General features: G+C 36.6%; 3 protein-coding genes and 1 long non-coding RNA gene across 4 annotated transcripts; 2 read left to right on the forward strand and 2 right to left on the reverse strand.

Moving 5' to 3' along the window:
* The first annotated feature begins 376 nt into the window (after positions 1-376).
* LOC124532757 (gamma-butyrobetaine dioxygenase) lies at positions 377-1,803 on the forward strand. The gene has a single exon (XM_047107819.1). The coding sequence runs from the start codon at positions 489-491 to the stop codon at positions 1,743-1,745; it is 1,257 nt and encodes a 418-aa protein (XP_046963775.1). The 5' UTR covers positions 377-488; the 3' UTR covers positions 1,746-1,803.
* Positions 1,804-1,929: 126 nt separating this feature from the next.
* Positions 1,930-2,833, reverse strand: LOC124532766 (mitotic spindle assembly checkpoint protein MAD2B). The gene has a single exon (XM_047107831.1). It carries the CDS (start codon positions 2,625-2,627, stop codon positions 2,040-2,042), a length of 588 nt encoding a protein of 195 aa, XP_046963787.1. The 5' UTR covers positions 2,628-2,833; the 3' UTR covers positions 1,930-2,039.
* A 2,510-nt stretch (positions 2,834-5,343) lies between these two features.
* On the forward strand, positions 5,344-23,054 carry LOC124544030 (tripeptidyl-peptidase 2). Its single transcript, XM_047122417.1, has 25 exons — positions 5,344-5,552; positions 5,633-5,764; positions 6,223-6,409; positions 7,201-7,348; positions 7,820-7,983; positions 8,440-8,683; positions 9,194-9,324; positions 12,414-12,576; positions 13,556-13,626; positions 13,711-13,850; positions 14,094-14,271; positions 14,804-14,969; positions 15,210-15,376; positions 15,456-15,634; positions 15,710-15,924; positions 16,267-16,378; positions 16,461-16,583; positions 17,443-17,598; positions 18,764-18,852; positions 19,171-19,367; positions 21,058-21,169; positions 21,449-21,521; positions 21,597-21,682; positions 22,105-22,264; positions 22,348-23,054. The coding sequence occupies exons 1-25, from the start codon at positions 5,388-5,390 to the stop codon at positions 22,555-22,557; spliced, it is 3,768 nt and encodes a 1,255-aa protein (XP_046978373.1). The 5' UTR covers positions 5,344-5,387; the 3' UTR covers positions 22,558-23,054.
* On the reverse strand, positions 10,303-11,061 carry LOC124544037. Its single transcript, XR_006967514.1, has 3 exons — positions 11,004-11,061; positions 10,622-10,666; positions 10,303-10,443 (listed from the first exon to the last, which is right to left on the reverse strand). It is a non-coding gene; the product is annotated as an uncharacterized LOC124544037 (long non-coding RNA).
* Positions 23,055-24,396: the final 1,342 nt, after the last annotated feature.

A 24,396-nucleotide genomic window follows, 5' to 3' on the forward strand; every position in this document is an offset into this window, starting at 1 on the left:
GTCCATTTTCCCGCTCATCTAACTTTATTATAAAAAATTGTTAAGATAACTATTTAAGAATAGCCATTTCCTCAATTTTTGTAATAATCACATACGTTTTACCTTTCTTTTATCAATATAATACGCAAATTATTCATACCTACCTAAATCTTAATTATATATAATTTATTCATACATCCATTCCATTCGGTATGATAATTATTAAACAAATATTTTGTTGGCCTCTGACGTATATATATAACGTAGCTAATAAAATTATTATGCATAGATTCTAACATAAAATATGATAATAAACACATTTAGATCCTAGTAGGTATCTAATTAATGTATACTTAAGGCAACAAATGGAAGCAAATTTTTAAAACATATCACATCTGTTATCTAAATTGAGTGTACATACTACATTTGAGTACATAGTTTATCTCACAATAAATTGTTAATAACCTCTATCTCAATTGTACTCACTGTTGTACAATTCAAAGTTCACAATGATTGTGTTGAGGCGAATTCAATGTGCAAATAAATTTATATCAAGACAAATGGAAATTATAAAACAAATTAAAACAAGCAAATTTCACACAAACAGTATATTTAAGCAAAGAGATAGTAAGGATGTTATGAATATTGAAATTAACGGTAAAACTCTGCAATTTCCAAGTGTATGGTTAAGGGACAACTGCCAGTGTGAACAGTGTTTTCATCAATCAGCAAAAAGTCGAATAATTGAATGGAGCAAATTCGACTTAAATGTTAAGCCAAACGACGTCACTAAGGACGATAATTCTTTGCAAGTTACGTGGGACGACGGTCATGTATCCAAATATAAACTCAGCTGGTTGAAATTCCGTAGTTTTACGTCAGATGATCAACAAATCTACACCAACACACTGTATAAACCAGCAAAAGTTACATGGCATGGAGACGACTTTAGTAAAGTTTGCAGTAAGCATGATTATAATGAAATTTTAAACTCTGATGATGCACTATACAACTGGTTACTTCAGTTTTCAATTTATGGAGTCTCATTGATAGAGAATACACCAGACTCAGAAACTGCTTTAGATAGTATTGTAGCAAAAGTAGGTTTTAATAAAAAGACACATTACGGTGAAAAGTTTGTAGTGCAACATGTAGTTAATACTAGTAATGTTGCATATTTGTCGAACAATTTGCAAATGCACACAGACCTCCCATACTATGAGTATTGTCCAGGTGTAAACCTACTGCACTGTCTTGTGCAGACTCTCAGCAAAGGTGGCGAAAATCTCCTATCTGACTGTCATTACACAGTGGCTTACATGAAAGAGAATCATCCCGAGGAATATAAAATCTTAACAGAAACAGAAGTAGAATGGAGTGACGTCGGTTGTGAAAATGGCAATGAATTCTTCAAACTCTATAGATCACCCGTGATATGTCTAGATAGAAATGGTGAAGTAATAAGAATTAACTTTTCAGTTCCTCAACGTGGTGCACATTTCCCCGGACCCATTGAAAAAGTAAAGCCATGGTATAGAGCCCATACTCTCTTCTATGAATTGAATAAAAACTTCTCAGCCAAGTTTAAAACTAAAGCTGGGGACATACTCGTGTTTGATAATATTAGATTATTGCATGGCAGGAATATGTATGAAGATAAAAGTAACAATGTAAGAAAGCTGATTGGTGCATATGTGGATTGGGATGAAATTTATTCACGGTTGCGATGTTTGAAAGTGAAGTTGCACCCTGAAGATAGAATATGAATTGATCTACTTATTTTTTATGAATTTCTTTAGAAATTACTATGAATATAAAATTTTACTATTTTGTATTTTATATTTGTTTCTTGCTCTTATCCTAACCTTCTCATGCAAGTAATATAATTATGATATTTTTGAATGAAGGTGTCAATCACAAATATTATAATTATATTTTTTTTCAAGTTTATTCATACCCATATTACACTAATAATAGTAATATCAAATATTTAGTATAAAAATAATTTATTTACATTATTTACACTTTAAAGCTTAAGATAAAAGTTTAAGAAAAAGTGGCTATTTTGCAAATTCAATGTATGTGTCAATATAACAATTCCTTACAGAAAACCTTCTTATTGGTAATATGTTATCAGAGTCTTCATACTTGTCATCCACTTCTACTAATGGAAAATCTTCTAGATCTGGTTTAGATGCCATAGCAACTGCTGTTGATTCATTTGTATGAATATAAATTGTGAAGCTGCCATCTTCAGGAAGATTGGTGAATTTGTTACTGAATGTTGCTAACTTAAGACAAAACGCGCGCAAATTCTGCTCAGTTTTAATCAAATACGCATCTGCAGTTTCGTCATAGACATCCATGTGGTCGAAGTCAAAAATAAATTTTAGTATAGGCTTGTAAGTGTTGTTGGTTATAGAAAACTCTAACCGTTTTAATTGTCCAATTTTCAGGCATTCTGCAATACTTTTTAAGCACAAATCAATGTATTGGTTGAGCTCAGGGTGCATTGATCGATACACGACAATGTTATATTTCTTTTTCGTTTCAAAAATACTTTCTGGGTATATTGAAGTGTAGTATAAAATACTATGGAAAGCGACAGCGAGAAATTCTATACTTATATCTACCAAACAGGAATCCATTATAACTTCCAGAACAAATATTACAGACTTATTAAATGAGATACGTGAAAACCCTTTATTTTGTCGTAATTTATCATATATTTACCACAAATTAATTATCATGATCTAAAGTCCTTATCGATTTACAAATTCTTAGAAAAAGTAAAGACAAATTATCAAAATGTACGTATTTAGCTAATGTTTCGTTTTGCGAAATTTTCAAATTCAAATCAAAATGAAATGTCAAATTACAAACGTCAATCATTGTAAACTTTTTAGTTTTTTAATTTCATATTGGAACAAGCTTTAGGCAACGGCTTACACCAAACAGTTTTTAATTCTTTATAAAATAACAAGATAATGATTTATTGGATATTTGTTTTAGTTACTCGCCTTAAATGAATGAGTTAAATCACAAGAAAACCTCGGGACGTCGATTAGTTCTACAAATATTCTAGCAAAACCCGTACCACTATGTAAAATACTTATGAATGTAATAATAAATTGCAGCCAATCTCGTATCTTATATAAATTCCTGCACATAATATCTTATTATACATATAATTCTTTATAGTATTGCTCTTGTGACCACTATTGAAGTAGCCTACTTCATCAAAAAATGTCATTTTTCTATTATTGCAGACTATTTGATTTTGTCCTCACCCACTTTAAGAAGCATAAGATCAAAAATATATTTTGTTTAATCTTTATTTGCAAAAACCCTCAATTTAATACCAATAGTGTGCCTTAAAATCATCCATAAATATTTAATATTGTTTAATTTTGATATTTTATTAAAATTTGAGTCATGAGAAAAGATTTTCTTGATTCAACTATGTACAAGAAGATCTGTTTTCGTTTTATTAATTTGCAGCACCTACTTTTTCATCTATATATATTATAAAATTGGAGTGCCTGTTTGTAATACTAAAACAGCACTTTCTTACTCCATGCATATGTATGTATACGCGTTACATATAACAAAATAACATTTTTTACAATTTTTGTCTGTCTGTCTGTCTGTTAGTTCCAGCTAATCTCTAGAACGGCTGGTATGATTTTGACGGGATTTTCAATGGCAGATAACTGATATAATAAGGAGTAACTTAGACTACAATTTTTTTTTTAAATTCAAACGCCTACAAGGTTTCGGACACAACTAGTCATTATTAAAATATAACTATATTAATCCTAATATAAAACAGGATATTATAACTGTCCAAAAAAACAAGGATATGTAACTCTGGGACTTTCTATAATCCACCTGTACATTTAAATATTTGAACCAATTTCAATGTATATATTGAAATTTGGTTTAGAATTTCAGATATTTAAATTGTAATGATGCTCCATAGAGAATTATTAGAATGCTGTATGTTGTACTGTTATTTTATATGATATTGAGTGCAATAAAGCTTTTTTATCTATCTATCTATCTAGAATGCACAAATCAATATGAAAAAAAATCAATATTATTGTAATACAGTAGTTATATTAAAGTTGTGTCGAAAGATTGTTACTCTTCAGACATGGTTTGGCAATATTAATAGTTGTACATAATGTAGAACATAAAGGACTTCTTAGGACTGTACTGCATAGAACAGTAATAACAGAAGATATTTTTAATGTAAATTGCCATACCTATAATACATTGGAAAAATGTTGTAATAAAACAATAAAATGTTGTTTGAATTAAATAATCTATATTTTGTAATGAACTATATATTTCATATTACAACAACCTTTTATTTATCGGGCAGAGCATCTAATCCCTGAAAAAAATTAAGAATATATATATTAATATACCATCATATTAGGGCAACAATAGGAGAAATATAATTAAACTCTTTTAAAGCTTACATTGACTTGGTAAGGGTTTCCTGTGATTCTCCGGTCTCTCTGGTAGTGCATACGATCCCATCGACTGATCATAGTGCGTCTGTAATGCTGAAAAAGGAAACACAGTTGATTATTATGTTGATATAAAACATGAGCATGTTATACGTACAGAATTAGATTATCTCATATTTATATTTTTACAAAGTTCTACAAGAAGCTAACACTTGCATATCAGCAAAAATCATATATATAAAATTGTTGAAGCTTAAAAGAATTGGTTACAAGGTATTATCTATGGTTCTCTTATAATTTTACTATTAAGAGACCTTGTTACCTAATAGAATTTTAAGTGTAAACTTACATTCCCTAAAGTTAAATTATGTATGTGATAAAGACCCCAACCGGGTAGCCCCAGGCCGGCTGTAATGATTAAGAAACTAGGTATAATTTCGTACCACATATTAATTACGATTATTCAAATAATAATCGCAAAATTATTTTATTTCGAAGAATGACAATGACGTATAGATCAAACTTGTCAACCTTAAATAAATTCGACATCCAGATAATAAAATTTTTTTATCTGATGTAAGATGGGTATTAAATTTTTAAATAACTATGTTTAGAACTTAAAACTATATTGCTAATACTTTCCGAGTTAAAAATTTAATGGAAAGTCTTAAAATATTAATTTTCCTTCTTTACATAATAATCGAGTAATTTTGAAAATGTATGATATTCATAAAAAATACTTTGAAGAATATTAATAAATAAATTATTGTATACATCTTTCTTTTGAATACGTTACATTAATATGTTGCTTATTTCAAAAATTTCCTCGGGCTAAATATATTTTTCTTTTCTTATCGCCTTTCGTAACCAACAAAAAACGATTAACCATTTCTTAATTTAATCTGTACACAAGGTATACGGTCATCAAAAATGGCAGACGTACCGATCGATTGTGATTTCCCTGTTTGGGGATTATTACCTAAAAAAGAAACAGGGGTGGTTTCATTTTTAACAAAATACCCAAAATACGATGGCAGAAACACAGTTATTGCTATTCTGGATTCGGGTGTCGATCCGGCAGCGGCAGGGCTTAAGGTAAAAAATTGACTTGTCACGATTTGTTTGGTTGCAATTTTGTTGAATATTTTCACTAAAATTAATATTTTATGACTTAGGTGACTAGTACTGGAGAGACAAAGGTCATAGAAAGATTTGACTGCAGTGGTTGCGGTGATGTGGATACTAGCACAATCATTCGTAAGGTCGTTGATGGATGTATTACCGGCATCACGGGTCGCAAGCTAAAAGTAATTTTATTTTATTATTAAAAATCGTTGCTGTTCTTTTTGTTGCGCTAATAGTTATAATTTGCTTGTTGAGCTAATTTATGAAATTGAAAATAAAGTTGTAACATACTAGGTTATTGACTTCGTGTCATATGTTCACAGCTGTTCTTTGTCATTTATACCTTGACACCTAAACAGTTGCTAAGCTGGTTTTTTTCCTTTTAAGGATAATTACATTCTAAAATATTCATATTATGAACTTAAATAATGTCGATGATTTATTTAATCAGTTTAAATTAATTTTTCCTCTTATAAAATTATTAAACCACTGAACTTTGCTTTAATTTATATTTTGTTTCTATTCATCATATTACTTTTAATAATTTATGGCTTTATAAAAAAATGTTTTTTGTTGTGTATTTAGTTCACTGTTTAGATATGTTATATCAATTTTTATTCATAAAATTCATGTGTTAAAGATTCCAGAATCATGGAATAATCCAACAGGGGAATGGAGAGTGGGTGTTCTATATCCATTTAGTTTATATCCTACAAAAGTTAAGGAACGCTTGCAAGATCATAGAAAGGAACATCTTTGGGATGTAGGTTACAAACCTGCACTAGCTGAGGCTACAAAACAATTACAGGACTTTGAAGATGAAAATTGTAAGTTTTGTGAACATGTTAAAGTGGTTTGTGTACAGTAAATATATCAAGGATGAAATATAAACATACATTACATTCACTTATTCCAAGGGATTTGCTAATAGCTTTACAATACTGTGCATTAAAACAGTTTGTTCTTAATATTTATTTATTCGTAATGCAACACTATTCCATTAAACTTATAAGTCTACTTCAATCTTAATTCCAATGTTTAATTAACATTCAATGCCATATTAAGCTTTAAGATAGCTCTCAACCAATGGTATTGATTTCGATGTCCTGTCTTTTGTCCTCTTAACATTGTAGTTGACTAAAATCACACTGGTCTGTTAACGGTTGAATGTTAATAAAATTTATTAAATGTGAAAGTATATTAACTTTAATATGCAAAATAGAATCTTAAGCTGTTTATGTTAAGATCTCTTATCTTGTTGAAGGGAAAGTTGTAAGGTTATAACTTGTATTCCCTACCAAAATAAAATTTAACAGTCAAGTATGATTTTCCACTTGATTGAATTTCACAATGTTAAAACATTTTATACTTATGTATAATTTTTATTATGAATATTTTATAATTATGCATCTTTAAATGAAAAATAATGTATAATTTCTTGTATGACAAAGGAGGGAGTTGAGGATGAGAATGGAAAGCAAGTCTTGTCAATTTAATTCAGAGACTTTTTAATATACAATACATTATGTAAAACTGCAATAGCTCATTTTCATTAAAATTGATAAATATTAGATACCATTCTAGATATTAATAAGTTATTTTGTTTGTATTTGTTTAGCATCAAAAACAACTCTTAGTCAAGATGAAAAAATGCAAAAAGAAGAGTTAGAGGCAAGGGTAGAAGTATTAAAAGAGTTTGAGAAGAAATATAATGATGTAGGACCCACCTATGACTGTGTACTCTTCCATGATGGTACTGTTTGGAGGTAAGGCCTTTGATTATCTATCGGAACCATTACATTTAAGTAGAATAATCATTTTGAGTTATGCTACTCTAATTTAGAAATATCCAAGTCATCTGAAGAGCTTTTGCTTGCATATGACAGTAGACTTTGCTTAGATGGTATTGCCAGTGGATAAGGTTTAATAATTAAAAAGATTAAATTTTACAGCAGTATTATTAAATTCCTCAATATATTGGTCTGATTTATGTTTTTTACCTTTGAATATTAAAATATGTAACATTGAGTTAATAAAATAATAGAATGTGTATCATTTCCTAAATATAGTAGCATAGTTTGTGCTCTAAGTCTTTCAATAACCATGTGCTATGTGAAATTAATTCAATGAATGCTAATGTACTATTAATTTGGTGATTTTGAATAAACATAATATTTTAAATTTTATATTTTCTTTATGTACTTCAATTGCTGATAATATTTTATATATGATTACAGAGCATGTATTGATACCTCTGAGACAGGGGATTTATCCTCAGGACCATTTTTGGGGGAATACAGTGTCACACACGAGCACTCACATCTCACTCCATTGGATGAAATGACTGTTAGTATTAATGTACATGATGAGGGCAACACACTTGAAGTTGTTGGGATGTGCTGTGAGTTTCTTACCTTATTTACAAAATGAATATCTCCTATATATAAATACATATGTTGTGTTATATAAATGTGTTTTTGTTAATATTGATTTCTGTTCTGGAATAAATTAAAAATGTATAATTAATATATATATACTGAGATGGCCCAGTGGGTAGAACGCGTGCATCTCAACCGATGATTGCGGGTTCAAACCCAGACAAGCACCACTATATATATGTGCTTAATTGAGTTTATAATTCATCTCGTGCTCGGCGGTGAAGGAAAACGTCGTGAGGAAACCTGCATTTGTCTTATTTCATCGAAATTCTGCCACATGCGCATTCCACCAACCCGCATTGGAACAGCGTGGTGGAATATGTTCCAAACACTCTTCTTAATGGAAGAGGAGGCCTTATCTCAGCAGTGGGAAATTTAAAGGCTGTTACTTTACTTTTACTTTTATTGATATATTTCAGCAACACATGGAACCCACGTAGCGGCAATAGCAGCAGGATACTTTCCCGATGAACCAGACAAGAATGGAGTGGCTCCTGGTGCTAAAATTATCTCCCTAACCATCGGTGATAGTAGGCTGGGTTCCATGGAGACTGGAACGGCACTAGTGAGGGCGTGTATAAAAGTTATGGAACTGTCAAAAAAGATGAAAGTAGATGTCATCAATATGAGCTATGGTGAACATGCCCATTGGTCTAATGCTGGGTTAGTATATCATCATAATTATTATTATTAGCTCTATGTATATTATATAATTACAGAAACTTCTGTCTTTTTTTTTATGTTATAGGTTGGCGGACGAGCATATGGGCCACCTGATGGTAAGTGGTCACCATCACCCATAGACAATGACGCTGAAAGAAATATTAACTATTCCTTACATCATCAATGTGCCACCAACCTTGGGAACTAAGATGTTATGTCCCTTGTGCCTGTAGTTACACTGGCTCACTCACCCTTCAAACTGGAACACAACAATACCGAGTACTGTTATTTAGCGGTTTAGCTGATGAGTGGGTGATACCTACCCAGGAGTGCTGGCACAAAGCCCTACCACCAAGAATTTTTTGTCTGATATTTGCTAAACATTTTTAAACATTAATAAAAATGTCTTAAGATATTAATTGGTCTGAATATCAAGGCTTTTATGAGATGGTATTATTAAAAAGTCTATTATGTTTTTAGTAAAATAACAACAACATAATATGTCTCCAGACGCGTCGGTTCCGTGATCAGTTCGGTGGTGAACCGCTACGGTGTATCGTGGGTGGTGTCGGCCGGCAACCACGGACCCGCACTCGCCACCGTCGGGGCGCCGCCCGACATAGCGCAGCCCATACTCATCGGTAACGTACTAAAATATTTACAACTAGCTTTTGCCCGCGACTTCGTTCGCGTGGACTTCAGGTTCGTCCCGTCTAGTCTAGTAAAGTAAAAGTAACAGCCTGTAAATTCCCACTGCTGGGCTAAAGGCCTCCTCTCCCTTTGAGGAGATGGCTTGGAACATATTCCACCACGCTGTTCCAATGCGGGTTGGTGGAATACACATGTGGCAGAATTTCTATGAAATTTGTCACATGCAGGTTTCCTCACGATGTTTTCCTTCACCGCTGAGCACGAGATGAATTGAAGCGGTGCTCGCCTGGGTTTGAACCCACAATCATCGGTTAAGGGGACTACAGGAGCTAATTGCCCTTGAGAATCACGCGCACACACTTACACTAACGACAAAAACGGCATGTCCCCGCGCGCACTACGCTTAGCGAGGCGGCGAGGTTACGCCTGAATATTCCAATAGATGGCGCCGAACCGCCGCGCGCCGCGCCGAGCGAAAGCGAAGCGAAGTCAATTCTATCAATTCCATCAATCACAGATGTCATAGAAATGGATAGGACAACAGAATTATTTTTATTTATTTTAAGTGTCATTTAAAAATCAATTATGGTAAAATTAAACTGATTCAATTAAACTTAAAGGATTCTTATTTATATTTTGTGTACAAAAAATAGACTGTTAATTTTAACCTTTTTTATTTAATTTATATTACATAACATTAGTTGTTTAATACTAAATATTATAACATAGCAATTTTTAACATTTTATAAGTTTGATAATATATATATATATATATATATATATATATATATATATATAAATTAAAACAAAATCTAAAACATGTTTAGTCGATTTGATTGAATTATTGGTTAACGAGGTCAATGAGAATGGGTTTGGTCATAAATCGCACAAAAATTGATACGATAGAATATAATTTCTATTGTTCTTGACTGTTACTTGAAAATGATTAACAAATAAAACTGATTCAATTAAACTTCAAACATTTTTATTTATATGATGTTAACAATATTATTACCTGTGAATTAGAGGCTTCTTCTAGTACACGCTTATATGAATGTGTACTTTTATCATTTAATTCACAATCATCGTGATTTTTTAGTGTTTCCAAACTATAAAAAAAAATTGATTTACGTACAAATGACACATCCAAATATTTTAGATCTTTGGTTCACAACAATTACATATTTCTATGGTAACGACTTCACTTTTTTTTTTTAATTATTAAAATTAATTCATACAAAACTATAATTCCTATTATAAACAAAATCTATAAAATTAAACTCTTACGCATTAGAAACAGCTTCCGTGTTATGATTTTCCACTATCTTCATCCTGTAAAAAATAAAAAGATGTTAATCATTATATTTTATTAATTAAAAAAGTATTAAAAAATATATGTTTCTAAATATAGTCATTTAAAAAAAAACTTCGGACTTGTGGGGATCGAACCAAAACACTTACATCAGATTTCCGTACTTTGACTAAATACTCCAAGGTAACCGATTGAGAACTTGACGAAAAATCTGATTCTATGCGAACTGATTGAATGTTTTTTCTAATAGATGTGTCCAATATTCATTATTTATGAATATATATATATATATATATATATATATATATATATATATATATATATATATATATATGTTTACTAATAAAATACTCTTACCTTTTTATATCGTTCATATGTTCGGCTCTTAATTTATATGAACGTTTTTGAGTTTTTTTCACAGATTTTACTTTATTACCCATATTTGCAAAATGAAACTTTATTAATAATAACTGAATAAAAAACAAATGGCTAATTACAACTAGATTATTTTAACTTAATATATATATTTACAAGAAAGAATAATACTTGACAATTAAAATTACACAAAAAAATATCTCGTAACGCAATGATCCGGTGAAAACAGCGACACGTCCGTTTAGCAACAGGCCTCGGCCGGCAGTGTCTGTACGAGGCGCTCACGCACACATGCTTACGCATTTCGTTCGAAAATAAGAAAATCTGATTTAAAAAAAATCTATTGATATTACTAAAAAATTATGACAATAATTATTTAGTATATTGTTTGTAGAATAATCTGACAAAAGACAAAAATGATTGAATGTATATAAGTATAGTTTTGAAACAAAAAAATACTTTTTTAGAGGTATCTTTGCGATTTTTTTCTATCGAACCAAATTAATTACATCATGTTTTCATATCAATAAATAGCTAGGATGTATCCTGAATATTATCATATATTTTTTTCATTTTTTTTATTGCATTGGATTATATACTTTTGGGCATTATAAAACTTGCATTTAGCTCATGTAGTCCCCTTAAGATGCACGCGTTCTAACCACTGGGCCATCTCAGCTCATTAGTAGTCTAGTCTAGTAATCGCTTAAAATCGCAATAAAAGGATAAAAAAATGGTTATTGTGGGTTATTCCTAAGAGATAAACATACACCATCACGGACTTTTTTGTAGACCTTTTTAAGTTGTACAATACTGTAGTACATTGTTTTGATCTATCTTGTAGGATTCAGTCAGCGTTTGCAATGTAAGCGCAAAAAATGTTCTTTTTACGACCTCACATTAGAAACCTCAAAAATTGTAGCCTATGTGTTATTCTGATGTATAAGCTATATTGTGGTAAAGTTTCATTCGAATCCATTCAGTAGTTTTTACGTGAAAGAGTAACAAACATCCATACATCCATACATACAAACTTTCGCCTTTATAATAGTAGTAGGATAAAATAAATAAATAATAAATAAATAAATAAATATGAGACAACATCACATACATTACTCTGATCCCAATGTAAGTAGCTGGAGCACTTGTGTTATGGAAAATCAGAAGTAACGACGGTACCACAAATACCCAGACCCAAGACAACATAGAAAACTAATGGTAATCTACATCGACTCGGCCGGGAATCGAACCCGGGACCTCAAAGTGGTGTACCCATGAAAACCGGTGTACGCACCACTCGACCATAGAGGTCGTCAAAATGCTTCTCTACAACACAATGAACGTACGTAACGGTGTGCGTGTGCGTGTGCGTGTACGTGTGCGTGTGCGCAGGTGTGGGCGCGTACGTGTCCGCGGAGATGATGCTGGCGGCGTACTCGATGCGCGCGCAGGGCGCTCCGGGCGCCTTCAGCTGGAGCTCGCGCGGCCCGTGCGCCGACGGCGCCGCCGGCCTGGCCGTGTGCGCGCCCGGCGGGGCCGTCGCCTCCGTCGCCAGGTCGGCCGCACTGCATTGTTATATTATTCTACTAATTTTTCATTTTATTAACATAAGAATAGGCTATTTGACAATAAAGTAAAAAAAAGTAAAGTAACAGCCTGTAAATTTCCCACTGTTGAGATAAGGCCTCTTCTTCCATTAAGGAGAGGGTTTGGAACATATTCCACCACGCTGTTCCAATGCGGGTTGGTGGAATGCACATGTGGCAGAATTTCGATGAAATTAGACACACGCAGGTTTCCTCACGATGTTTCCTTCACCGCCGAGCACGAGATGAATTATATACTCAAATTAAGCACATATATATAGTGGTGCTTACCTGGGTTTGAACCCGCAATCATCGGTTAAGATGCACACGTTCTAACCACTGGGCCATCTCAGCTCAATTTGACAATACGAAAAATAAATTGTGAATTACTGTAATCAGTGTATATTATGAGTTTAAAAATGGTTATTTACTAGCGAAAGTTAATAATAATACTTAATTTATTCAAAAATCCATAAAAATGCATTTTTTCAAATGTTTGTCACGTGACACAAAACGCTCCTGATTGGCCGGGCTTATGATGAAGTCACTTTCTTGTTAACTACAGATTTGACTTGCTTTTTTACTACAGATTAAAATACAAGAAAGTGACGTCACAGACCCCATTGCAGCGCCATATTGTCCAAGTAGCGTTTTTGCGCGCTATTTAAATATGAAATTTTTGAAATGATGTTTTTCGGCAAATATGTACTAGAAATAAAAAAATCAACTTTTACTGAGTTGCTTAAATTCTACTTAATAATATAAAATGGATTTTAAAAACCAGTCAAATAGCCTATTATGTATTCCGCGATCACAACACTGCACCGTCTGGATTTTCTTACACCAGTGGTCAGTACAATTGGAATTTAAAAACTACTTAGTTGTTAGATCTCGTAGTATATAGTAGATTCCATCATATGTTGTTCAATGTTTATGTTTATTCTATAGATTCACATTACGCAATTCTCAATTGATGAATGGAACGTCCATGGCGGCGCCTCACGTCGCTGGAGCTGTCGGTAAGCATTTTTTTAGCTTCTATATATTATATTATAATTGATTTTTTTAAGAAATAATATTAAATTCTTAATTATATATTCCAGCGGCACTCATATCCGGCTTAAAGGACCGTCAACTACCATATTCACCGTACTCTATTAAACGTGCATTGGAGAATTCGGCGACGTTCCTGCCTCACGTGGAGCCCTGGGCGCAGGGCTGCGGACTGTTGCACATTGAGAAGGTAAAGTATCTCCTATTAGAATATAATAGTTGACTTCGCTCAACATGAACTAAGAACTTTATTGTAAGGCTCTTTGATTAATTGAGCATTACCGATTTGGTGTTATAAACAAGCACTCAATATATTCATAAAGATGGAATATAAACTTGCTGAAGAATAAGTTTGGCTAATACTATTAAAAAATAGTACTGATCCAAAATTAACAAAACAAGAGTGATAAATAATCAATATAATATTTGACAGGCTTTTGAAATTCTCACCACTTACCACGATCAACCAGAACGAGATGTGACATTCAATATCAAGTGCGGTAACAACAATTCAAAGGGTATCTTCCTGAGACCGAAGATGGAAGATGTCTCCAAAGATATTGGCATCACAGTTGAACCACAGTTCTTGGAAAACCATTTAGATGAGGAAAGTGAGTAGATACAACATTGAGTAAATTACTATTTTGCTATTTTATAATAAAATTCCTATTTTATTTCCATATTAGTCAGTAGGATAGCCTGTCTCTAACTTTTATACAATTTAGTCTAGAAAACCACGTCTAGAATGGATTTTTATTTGTAGGCTCAAACACGGAATTATATTTAGAAGAGAAAGAATGTAAAGATGTAATGATTTTCTGTAATGGTATGTTAATCATTTTTAAAACAATGTCAGGTACCTTAAGCATTTAGTATTTTGTATTACATTAGATTTTCAGAAATCAAAGAATGAAAGTATCAATAGATATATAAATATAGTTTTATATTTGTTAATTTGATTGTCCGTTCAAACTCAGTCTCACCTACATAACTAATTTAGTTAACAGTCTTCGACTCGTATAAATATATCCCTTGTACTATTGAATGTGAATTTAAATTTGTTCCGATACAGACTAGGTGCATAGAGAGAGTAGCCTAAGCATGAAACAGATACAAAAAAAGTATGTAGCGTGCGTGTTGCAGACAAGTCAGTGATACCCAAGCAGATCGCGTTCAGCGTGCGGCTGGCGCTCGTGTGCCGCGCCGCCTGGGTGGCGCACCCCGCGCACCTCGAGCTCATGAACGCGCCGCGCCCGCTCACCGCGCGCCTGCACACCGCCGCGCTGCCGCCCGGCCCGCACCACGCCAGGTGCGACCCCCCCCCCCCCACACACACCGTAACGCGCTACACGCCTGGTGCGCCGACACGTACTCAACGCGCTGTTACACCCTAGACACACACACACACACACCGTAACGCGCTACATGCCTGGTGCGCCGACACGTACTCAACGCGCTGTTACACCCTAGACACACACACACACACACCGTAACGCGCTACACGCCTGGTGCGCCGACACGTACTGAACGCGCTGTTGTATCTGTGCAGCATCGACGCGTACGACGTGAACTGCATCGAGAAGGGCCCCGTGTTCCGGATCCCCATTACGGTGCTGCAGCCGCAGTCCCTGGACAACTCGCCGTCGAGCGCGCCGCAGATAGACGAGAAGGACGTCCTGTTCCAGCCCTCCACCATCAAGCGACACATCGTCGTCGGTGAGTGGTCGCGTGGCTGGCAGCCCCCCCTTCCCCCGCGCCGACTGCACGTGCGATCTGACCGCGCCCGTGTCCGCAGTGCCGCTGGAGGCGACGTGGGGCGTGGTGCGCATCCACCGGCGCGGCGGCGAGAGTTGCGCGCGCTTCCTCGTGCACGCCATGCAGCTGGCGCCGCGCCGCTCGTGCCGCGCGCACGACACGCACCGCCTGCTGGCGCTCGCGCCGCACGCGCCCGCCGTCGCGCCCTTCCGCCTGCTCGTGAGTGTTCGCCTCACACCCCCCCCACACCCCCCCCACACACCCGCTCCGCACTGACGCCGCGCCGTTCCACAGGGCGGCGTGACGCTCGAGGTGGTTATCGCCAAGTACTGGGCGAACATCGGCGACGTGACGGTCGACTACAGCATCGAGTTCCACGGCCTGAAGCCGGACTTCGGCACCAAGCTGACGCTGTCGGGCGCGTCGCTGGGCGCCGTCACGCTGCGCGCGCTGCGGCCGCAGGACGTGCAGCCCTGCGCCACGCTCAAGCACGTCGAGCACGTCTACAGGTGCGTCCCTACGTCCACCCCATGATCATTATTTATGAAAAAAATATAGAAAGTCAAAGATAATAACGGCAATATAGCTAAATATAATATATATGTGCCGTCAGCACATCGCCTTTTTAGTTGTACTCTATATTTGGCATGACGAAATCATAACAATTTATTGTTAGATTATTATAATACATTAATCAGTCTGTCAGTACAGGGTACTCAAACAATTGTGACAAGTCGTAAATAAAAATATATTATTCCTTCGGTCTTTGAGTATTGGCTAGCCTCATACCTGGATACGTCTATATAATATCATATCATATGGATATATAATATCAATTCTTCCGTTTGCAGGCCGGCAGAGTCGAAACTGGCGCCGCTGACTTCACGTGACGTGCTGCCGCCTTCGCGTCAAATCTATCAGCTGATCAACACGTACACTTTCCACATACCTAAGGCGACCGAAGTAAGACCCTATTCGTTGAACGATCACAAACCGACACGAAATTGTCGTTTTGATAGTATATCACGTGGCACTCTCGTCGCAGGTGTCCCCGATCGTGCCGATGCTGTGCGACATGCTGTACGAGTCGGAGTTCGAGTCGCAGATGTGGATGTTGTACAACAGCTCCAAGCAACTCATGGCCGTCGGTGACGCCTACCCCACCAAGGTACATAGGTACAAGACATTCTCCACAAAGAGTTACATGTTCCACATATTACTACTCAAATGATTCTATTATAGTCAGTGGCGTAGCTATCGTAGGGCCAGGTGCAGTGCACCAGGGCCCCGGAGTTCAGGGGGCTCTCTAAACTAAACATTAAGCTTCAGAAGCTAGAAAATAACGTGATTTTTTATTTGGTATATATAATTTTAAACATTAATTATTAGTTTAAAAAGGATGGGAAAGATGATCGCCCGATTCTTTTTCTATGCACCGGGGCCCTTCCTCACCTAGCTACGCCACTGATTATCTACACTAATATTATAGAGGAATTAAGAGGAAAACTTTGTTTGTTTGGTTGTAATGAATAGGCTCAAAAACTACTGGACCGATTTTAAAAATTCTTTCACCATTCGAAAGCTAAATTAATTCCGCATAACATAGGCTAAATTTTATTTTGAAAAAAATATGGTTCCGTAAGATATTTTGGGTTTTTCGGACAAAAAAGGAAAACATCTAAAAAAAAAGTTGATTTTTTTGCGTATGATGCCTAAACTATAAAAGATAGAACTATAAAATGTTCTAACTCCGGTCCTTAGAGGGAATAATGGCCGACCCTAAGAACCTCATCAGATTCGTGGCTGATGTTGGTCTGGCTGAGGTGTTGTGATCACGCATTTGAGGTTTATCACAATAGATCCAAGAGCCGGTTGCAGTAATTCTTCAAATGTGACCGTGCCTCAGCAGTAGGGATAATAGAAGACTGATTATGAACCGTTATATACGCGGGCGAAGCCGCGGGCGACCGCTAGTAGTAAGATATGTTGAATAACGTTGGCGCGTTGGCGCGTTGGCGCGTTGGCAGTACTCGGCCAAGGTGGAGAAGGGCGAGTACACGCTGTGGCTGTCGGTGCGGCACGAGTCGCGCGCGCTGCTGGAGCGCCTCGCCGACCTGCCAGTCGCGCTGCAGCAGCGCCTCGCGCAGCCTCTGCCTCTCGACGCCTACGCCGAGCAGGCGCAGGTCGGACACGCTTTATTTATTTATTTATTTAAGATTCACCAGTTGCATGTTGCGGAGATGAGAATGCTGAGAGGAATGTGTGGTGTTACGCGAATGGATAGAGTTAGGAATGAGTATATAAGAGGAAGTTTGAAAGTGACACCGATAGCCGAGAAGTTATGTGGAAGGCGGCTATCATGGTATGGGCATGTAATGCGGAGGAATGAGGAACACATTGTGAGGAAGGCCTTGAGCGTGGATGTGGATGGATATAGGGGTAGAGGACGACCAAGGAAACGATGGATGGATTGTGTGAAAGACGATATGGCTAGAAAGAATGTTACTTGTGAGATGACGTCTGACAGAGAAGTATGGAAGGAGAAGACATGCTATGCCGACCCCAAATAAAATTGGGATAAGGGCAGGAGAATGATGATGATTTAAGATTCACCAGTGGTAAATACATCAACACGTACAAATGTATACAATTTTAATACAACTTAAAACTAAATGCATTACCTATTAAGGTGAATACCACTTGCAAAGATACAGTTGGAGATGACAAACTTACAAATAATTAATTGTTAGTAAATCAAGGTTAATTAAAAATGACAAGAATTAACAATAATAGTAAAATAATAACATACAAATATGTATATATATAAAAAAAAAAAAAAAATTAGTTAGCTGACAATTTTGACAATATTTTTTTGTGAAACTTGTTTGATTTATTTATTTTATTTCATCCATACATCCAATTTTCATTTTTTTATCTTCATGTCAATGGAGCCAGTCCAGTGTCGTCAATACATTATAATACTACTTTGTGGTAGGGCTCTGTGCAAGCCCGTCTGGGTAGGTACCACCCACTCACCAGTTATTCTACCGCCAAATAACAGTACTCAGTATTGTTGTGTTCCGTTTTGAAGGGTGAGTGAGCCAGTGTAACTACAGGCACGAGGGACATGACATCTTAGTTCCCAAGGTTGGTGGCACATTGACGATGTAAGGAATAGTTAATATTTCTTACAGCGTCATTGTCTATGGGTGATGGTGACCACTTACCATCAGGTGGCCCATATGCTCGTCCGCCAACCTATTCCATAAAAACAAAAAAAAAACATATATTATGAAATAAATGGCATACAACTTGCAAAAGCTAAATTGTATATGGTCTGTATTGTAGGCATTGACAGGCGGCAAGAAGTTCACAGCCGCTTCATTGGCCAGCGGAGACCTTCTACCTCTGTACTTCACACCCGTGCCTTCTGACAAGTAAGAGTGCCCCGTACGTGCGATTGCGTGGTACCAGTGGCGTAGCTAGGTGAGGAAGGGCCCCGGTGCATAGAAAAAGAATCGGGCCCTCACTCCCTCTTTCCCATCTCTCTTTAACTAATGATTACCCTTTAAAATTATAGATACCAAATAAGAAATCTTGTGCGCAGGGTCGTGATTTTAGCTACAGAAGTTTAAGGTTTAGTTTAGAGGGCCCCCTGAACTCCGGGGCCCTGGTGCACTGCACCTCCTGGCCCTACGATAGCTACGCCACTGCGTGGTACCCGTCACAGCCCTACTCACCGTGCGTGCCCGCAGGGTGTCCCGCTCGAGCTGCTCGGGCGCGACGCTGACGGGCAGCGTGTCGTTCGCGAAGGACGAGCTCGGCCACAAGGCGGACAGCTACCCGCTGGCGCTGCAGCCGTGCGAGGCGCCGCGCCGCCCGCGCGAGCGCGCCCGCGAGGACTACGCCGACGCGCTCAAGGACTTCGCGTGCGCCTGGCTCGCCAAGCTCGGTAACCGACGCACTACTGACACCTCTAACACTTGATAGTTCTATGACAACAACATCCTGTAAATTCCCACTGCTGGGCTAAAGGCCTCCTCTCCCTTTGAGGAGAAGGCTTGGAATATATTCCACGACGCTGTTCCAATGCGGGTTGGTGGAATACACGTGTGGCAGAATTTCTATGAAATTTGTCACATGCAGGTTTCCTCACGATGTTTTCCTTCACCGCTGAGCACGAGATGAATTATAAAGACAAATTAAGCACATAAATCAGCGGTGCTTGCCTGGGTTTGAACCCACAATCATCGGTTAAGATGCACGCGTTCTAACCACTGGGCCATCTCTGCTCTTTAATAATTACTTGATAGTTCTATGGTTCTAATATATTCATTTAATGTTAGTCTTTGTCTGATAGAGCTGAGATGGCCCAGTGGTTAGAACGCGTGCATCTTAACCGATGATTGCGGGTTCAAACCCAGGCAAGAACCACTATATATATACAGTGTAAACTCTATATAACGACACTGAAGGGACTGTGCATTTTATGGCGTTATAAAGAGTGGTCGTTAAATGAAGAGAAGAAAAATCAGAATTCGAAAAAAAAGTTTATTTTAGTCTATTGTTATTAGTTATGTACAAAAAATACATATATCTTATTTGAACGCTATTGCGTATACTCTGTTATTTTTGTCTGACGCCTTTTGCTGCACGACCAATTTTGTTGTATATTTTTAATTTTTTTATTTATATCTTATATAAAGGAAGTAATTTTCCAATAATTTAGCTGCTTTCAGAACTTCTTTAACGCTTGGCGGAGGCCCAAGCTCGTCCGTCTCATCTTCTTCATCTCTTTATTCTTGAACCTCAGTTTTTTCTCACTGAATCCAAAATTTCTATGTCTGTGAGTGAAGCCGTTGTAAACAGGCAGTTGTCTACTTCGATGTAGGCTTGAAAATTTACCGTATTTCCTGTCATGTTGACCTGCTGAATCCACTCAGTTAATGGAAGGTCGTCGTCGCTATCAAACTCAAGTTCTGTTTCCACCTCATCAACCGTAGAATACATATGATAACGTTGTAATCCATGACTCATACTTATTAGGCATGGTCACAGTCTTCACGTGCAAGCAATCCCAATTTGTAAACAAATTAACGAACTTCTTAGAAAGTTCCTAATGCGTGGTGCCGACATTCGAGTTTATTGAGGGCTAGAATAATAAAGCGACAAAAGAACGTACACAGATGCGCAGTTTTTTCTAATTTTAGCAACTTAAAAGGAAAAAAACTTAATTTTTATTTCTCAATTTTTGTCGTTATTGAGAGTGGGTGTGATGTTATGTAGAGTGTATCATTGTATAGAATACAAGCTAAACCAACTAAAACCAATTGATTTCGACGCTTTAGAGAGTTTGCCATTAAATCGAGTGACGTTACATGGAGTTTACACTGTATGTGCTTAATTTGAGTATATAATTCATCTCGTGCTCGGCGGTGAAGGAAAACATCGTGAGGAATCGCGTGTGTCCAATTTCATCGAAATTCTGCCACATGTGCATTCCACCAATCCGCATTGGAACAGCGTGGTGGAATAAGTTCCAAACCCTCTCCTTAATGGAAGAGGAGGCCTTATCCCAGCAGTGGGAAATTTACGGGATGTTACTTTACTTTTTCTGAGTTAAAACAAGCACTTGGTTACAGAGGGCGAGAAGCTCGAGCAAGTGTATGAGGAGTTGCTCGAAAAGTTCCCGGGATACCTCGGTGCTCACATCGCCTACTTGAACGCGATCGACCCACCGACTGACCCCAAGAAGTGAGTGCTAATACTATATTCTGACGTAATATATCATCAGTATGTGTAAATTCATTCAAAATCAAAAAATCAAAATCAAAGTATACTTTATTCATGTGGGCTTTTACAAGCACTTTTGAATCGTCATTTAACAATTAAGTAAAGCTACCACCGGTTCGGAAAGTAGATTTTACCGAGAAGAACCGGCAAGAAACTCAGTAGTTACTCTTAGGTTATGTAACAAGCTAAGCAAAATATTAAATTTTTTTTAAGTTAAATCTAATTTAAATATATTTTCAGATTACCAAGTATTAATGAAGAACCAGATGTGACGACAGCTTGGTGCGAACAATTAATAGCAATAGCTGATAAGGTATGTTATTGGATTGATTGTATTTTGTTGTGTTTGTAATTTGCACAGAAGATAATAATTGTATTTTTTTTACAGGTTATAAAACAAATCGACCAAGATAAGTTACTGGCGTATTTAGGTATGAAGAATGACTCCCGCAGTGACGCTAGCAAAATCAAGCAGTAAGACTTTTTATTTAACTTAAAAAAATTGTACTAATATTTTTTAAGAAAATAAGAGTAACTTCTACTAACTTTAATCGATTTTGAAATGCTATTGTTCATAAACTTATATTTTTAAACGAAATATATAACGTACATTTATTTTTATGGAAAAAAAGTAATACAAACACGTTTGCTGTGTCATCCAGCTCGAAGGATCAACTTATAAAATATAGCTATCATGATAAAGACAACTGAATAAACTTTTTTAAAAAACGTAAAGTTGTCAATTGCCCTGACATTCCTAACGTGGCTAACGTCGCCTACGTCGCTAACGTCGCTAACGTCGCTAACTTCGCTAACGTCGCTAACGTCGCTAACGTCGCTAACGTCGCTAACTTCGCTAACGTCGCTAACGTCGCTAACGTCGCTAACGTGCGCAGGGAGCGCGAGCGTCAGAAGAGCCAGATGGTGGAGGCGCTGTGCCGGCGCGGCGCCGCGCTGTGCCGCCTGCGCGCGCTCGCCGCCAGCGACAAGCTGGCCGACGCGCTCACGCACAACATGCACGACCTGCTCAAGTACACCGACCTCGCCGACGCCAAGGTAGCGCCCGCCTCACACACACTACCCCCCCCCCCCCCCGCCCCCCACTACCCGCGCGGCGCTAACGTGTCGGTGTGTCGCAGACGCTGCACTACGGCGTGTGGCACAGCGTGGCGCTGGGGCAGTGGGGCCGCGCGGCGCGCCTGCTGCTGCGCCTGCTGGAGGAGCGGCCGGCGCGCGAGGCGGAGGAGCGCCTGGCCCCCCTGGCGCTCAAGCTGGGCTGGGGCTTCCTGGCCGAGCACACGAGCCGCCAGCTGCCGCAGCGCTACCCCGCGCACTACCGCCCCTTCTGATCGCGCACTCCCTCCCTCCCGCATCGCACTGTATCGTTTTGCAGAACCGTCCTCATCCGAAGCACAGTGGTCACATAGTATCTTCAACGAGCTGGACGAGAACGCGTATGCCTCCCAAGCCTTCTGATAATTTACCCCCTTTACGTATATAGCATTAACATCCTCTAGATAATTGAAATCAGTTTTGTCTAATAGAAAGTTATATAAATTGACCCACACTACCGATACCGCGCTCAACCCTTATTAATAAAACTCTCTCATTTTTTTAATGCTTCATAACTGTATGCTTTATATTTTAATTCAATTTTACCAGACGTTAAATTACCTCAACTTTAAGAATAATTAAATTATGCAAATTATAAATAGATCAAATTATAAAACATTCATTGAATTTGAGAACAATCAACTTTCAATACATACTACATCTGTTTATAAATTTTAAAATAAATCAATGAATTTAATATATTTCACGAGATTGGGGTGTCTTCCTTAATTTCTAAGAGGCAAATTTTAATAAAAGCAATCCGTATTGAAATAATTCCGAGTGTACATTTAAAATGCATTTTACCCGCAAGGCAACGAATTTTTATACCAATAGTAACTCATAATGTGTAATCTGTGTCAATTTTGACAGCTTAAAAATAGGTTCTTTTATATGTTGACATAGGGTGCTCAGCGTGTGCTCAAACACTAGATCAATACTTTTATTATTTTATTTTTTTATTTTAATAGGTGATAAATAATAAATGAATTAACGACGTCAGAATAGTTTTGATACTTGAAGTGTATAGCGATTGTATTTAATCTATTATCGCTTGAGCTTTTTATAAGAATTTCGAAATAATCTTATCTCAAAAGTAATGCCTTAAAAGTATTATAATTATGCTAAATGACATTTCAAGTATCAAAGACAACTGTTAAAGCAATACAGCACATAATATTATGTAGTACATTATAATAGAATATCTACACATTAAATAAATTGCAGTTCATAAATAATATTAAAGACTTCGAGATACATATATAAATGCGAATTTAAAAATAAGCACTATACGAATCGAACCCGCATTCTATTAAAACCATTAAATATTTAAACCCACAGAAACAATACTAAGAATATTTAAAAGTACAGAGAAAAACAATCTAAGTCAAATGGAAAAACTTTTATGAAATGTCTTTAAATTAACGTGCGTAACACTATGTAACAGAGTTACTTTAAATATATTTTTACAAATTTCAGATATAAATAATATCTATAGAAACAGTATGCCTTTAATTATAATAACTTTTTAAAGGTCAATATGGTCCAAATATTTGTTACATATTGAGTACATTGTTAGTTTATACCGTTAGATTATAATCTATCTATCGAGATAATATTTCAACAGTTACAATCTCACGAGATTGTAATCTAACGATGTCATATATAAACAAGAATAATATAAATTCTTTATGCATCAATCTTTCAAAGTGATAATAGAATCGGGGGATATGAGCCAGTGATGTACTTACTATGTATAAATTACCGATTAAATTTGAATTGATATAAGTTGAAAATCGCATTGTAATAGACCGTATATCATATTTTTTCTTAAACAGAAAATCAATAATAAATAAATCAATTTACATGTTTGCTTCCTCATATACAACTTTTTATTGTAATTTGTAGATATTCTATCACAATGTACAACACTAATAGTATTTGGTATAGATGTTACAGATAAATATTTTGTTAAGCTGAGTCGACCGACTGAACACGTTTTTTTATATACATAGTTTATAGATAAAGCGAATCTTAAACGTTAAAAAAAAGTCTAGTATATTTTAGAACATTCTAGA

This window comes from Vanessa cardui, chromosome 1 (genome assembly GCF_905220365.1).
Source record: "Vanessa cardui chromosome 1, ilVanCard2.1, whole genome shotgun sequence".
In the NCBI taxonomy this organism is placed as follows: Eukaryota; Metazoa; Arthropoda; class Insecta; order Lepidoptera; family Nymphalidae; genus Vanessa; species Vanessa cardui.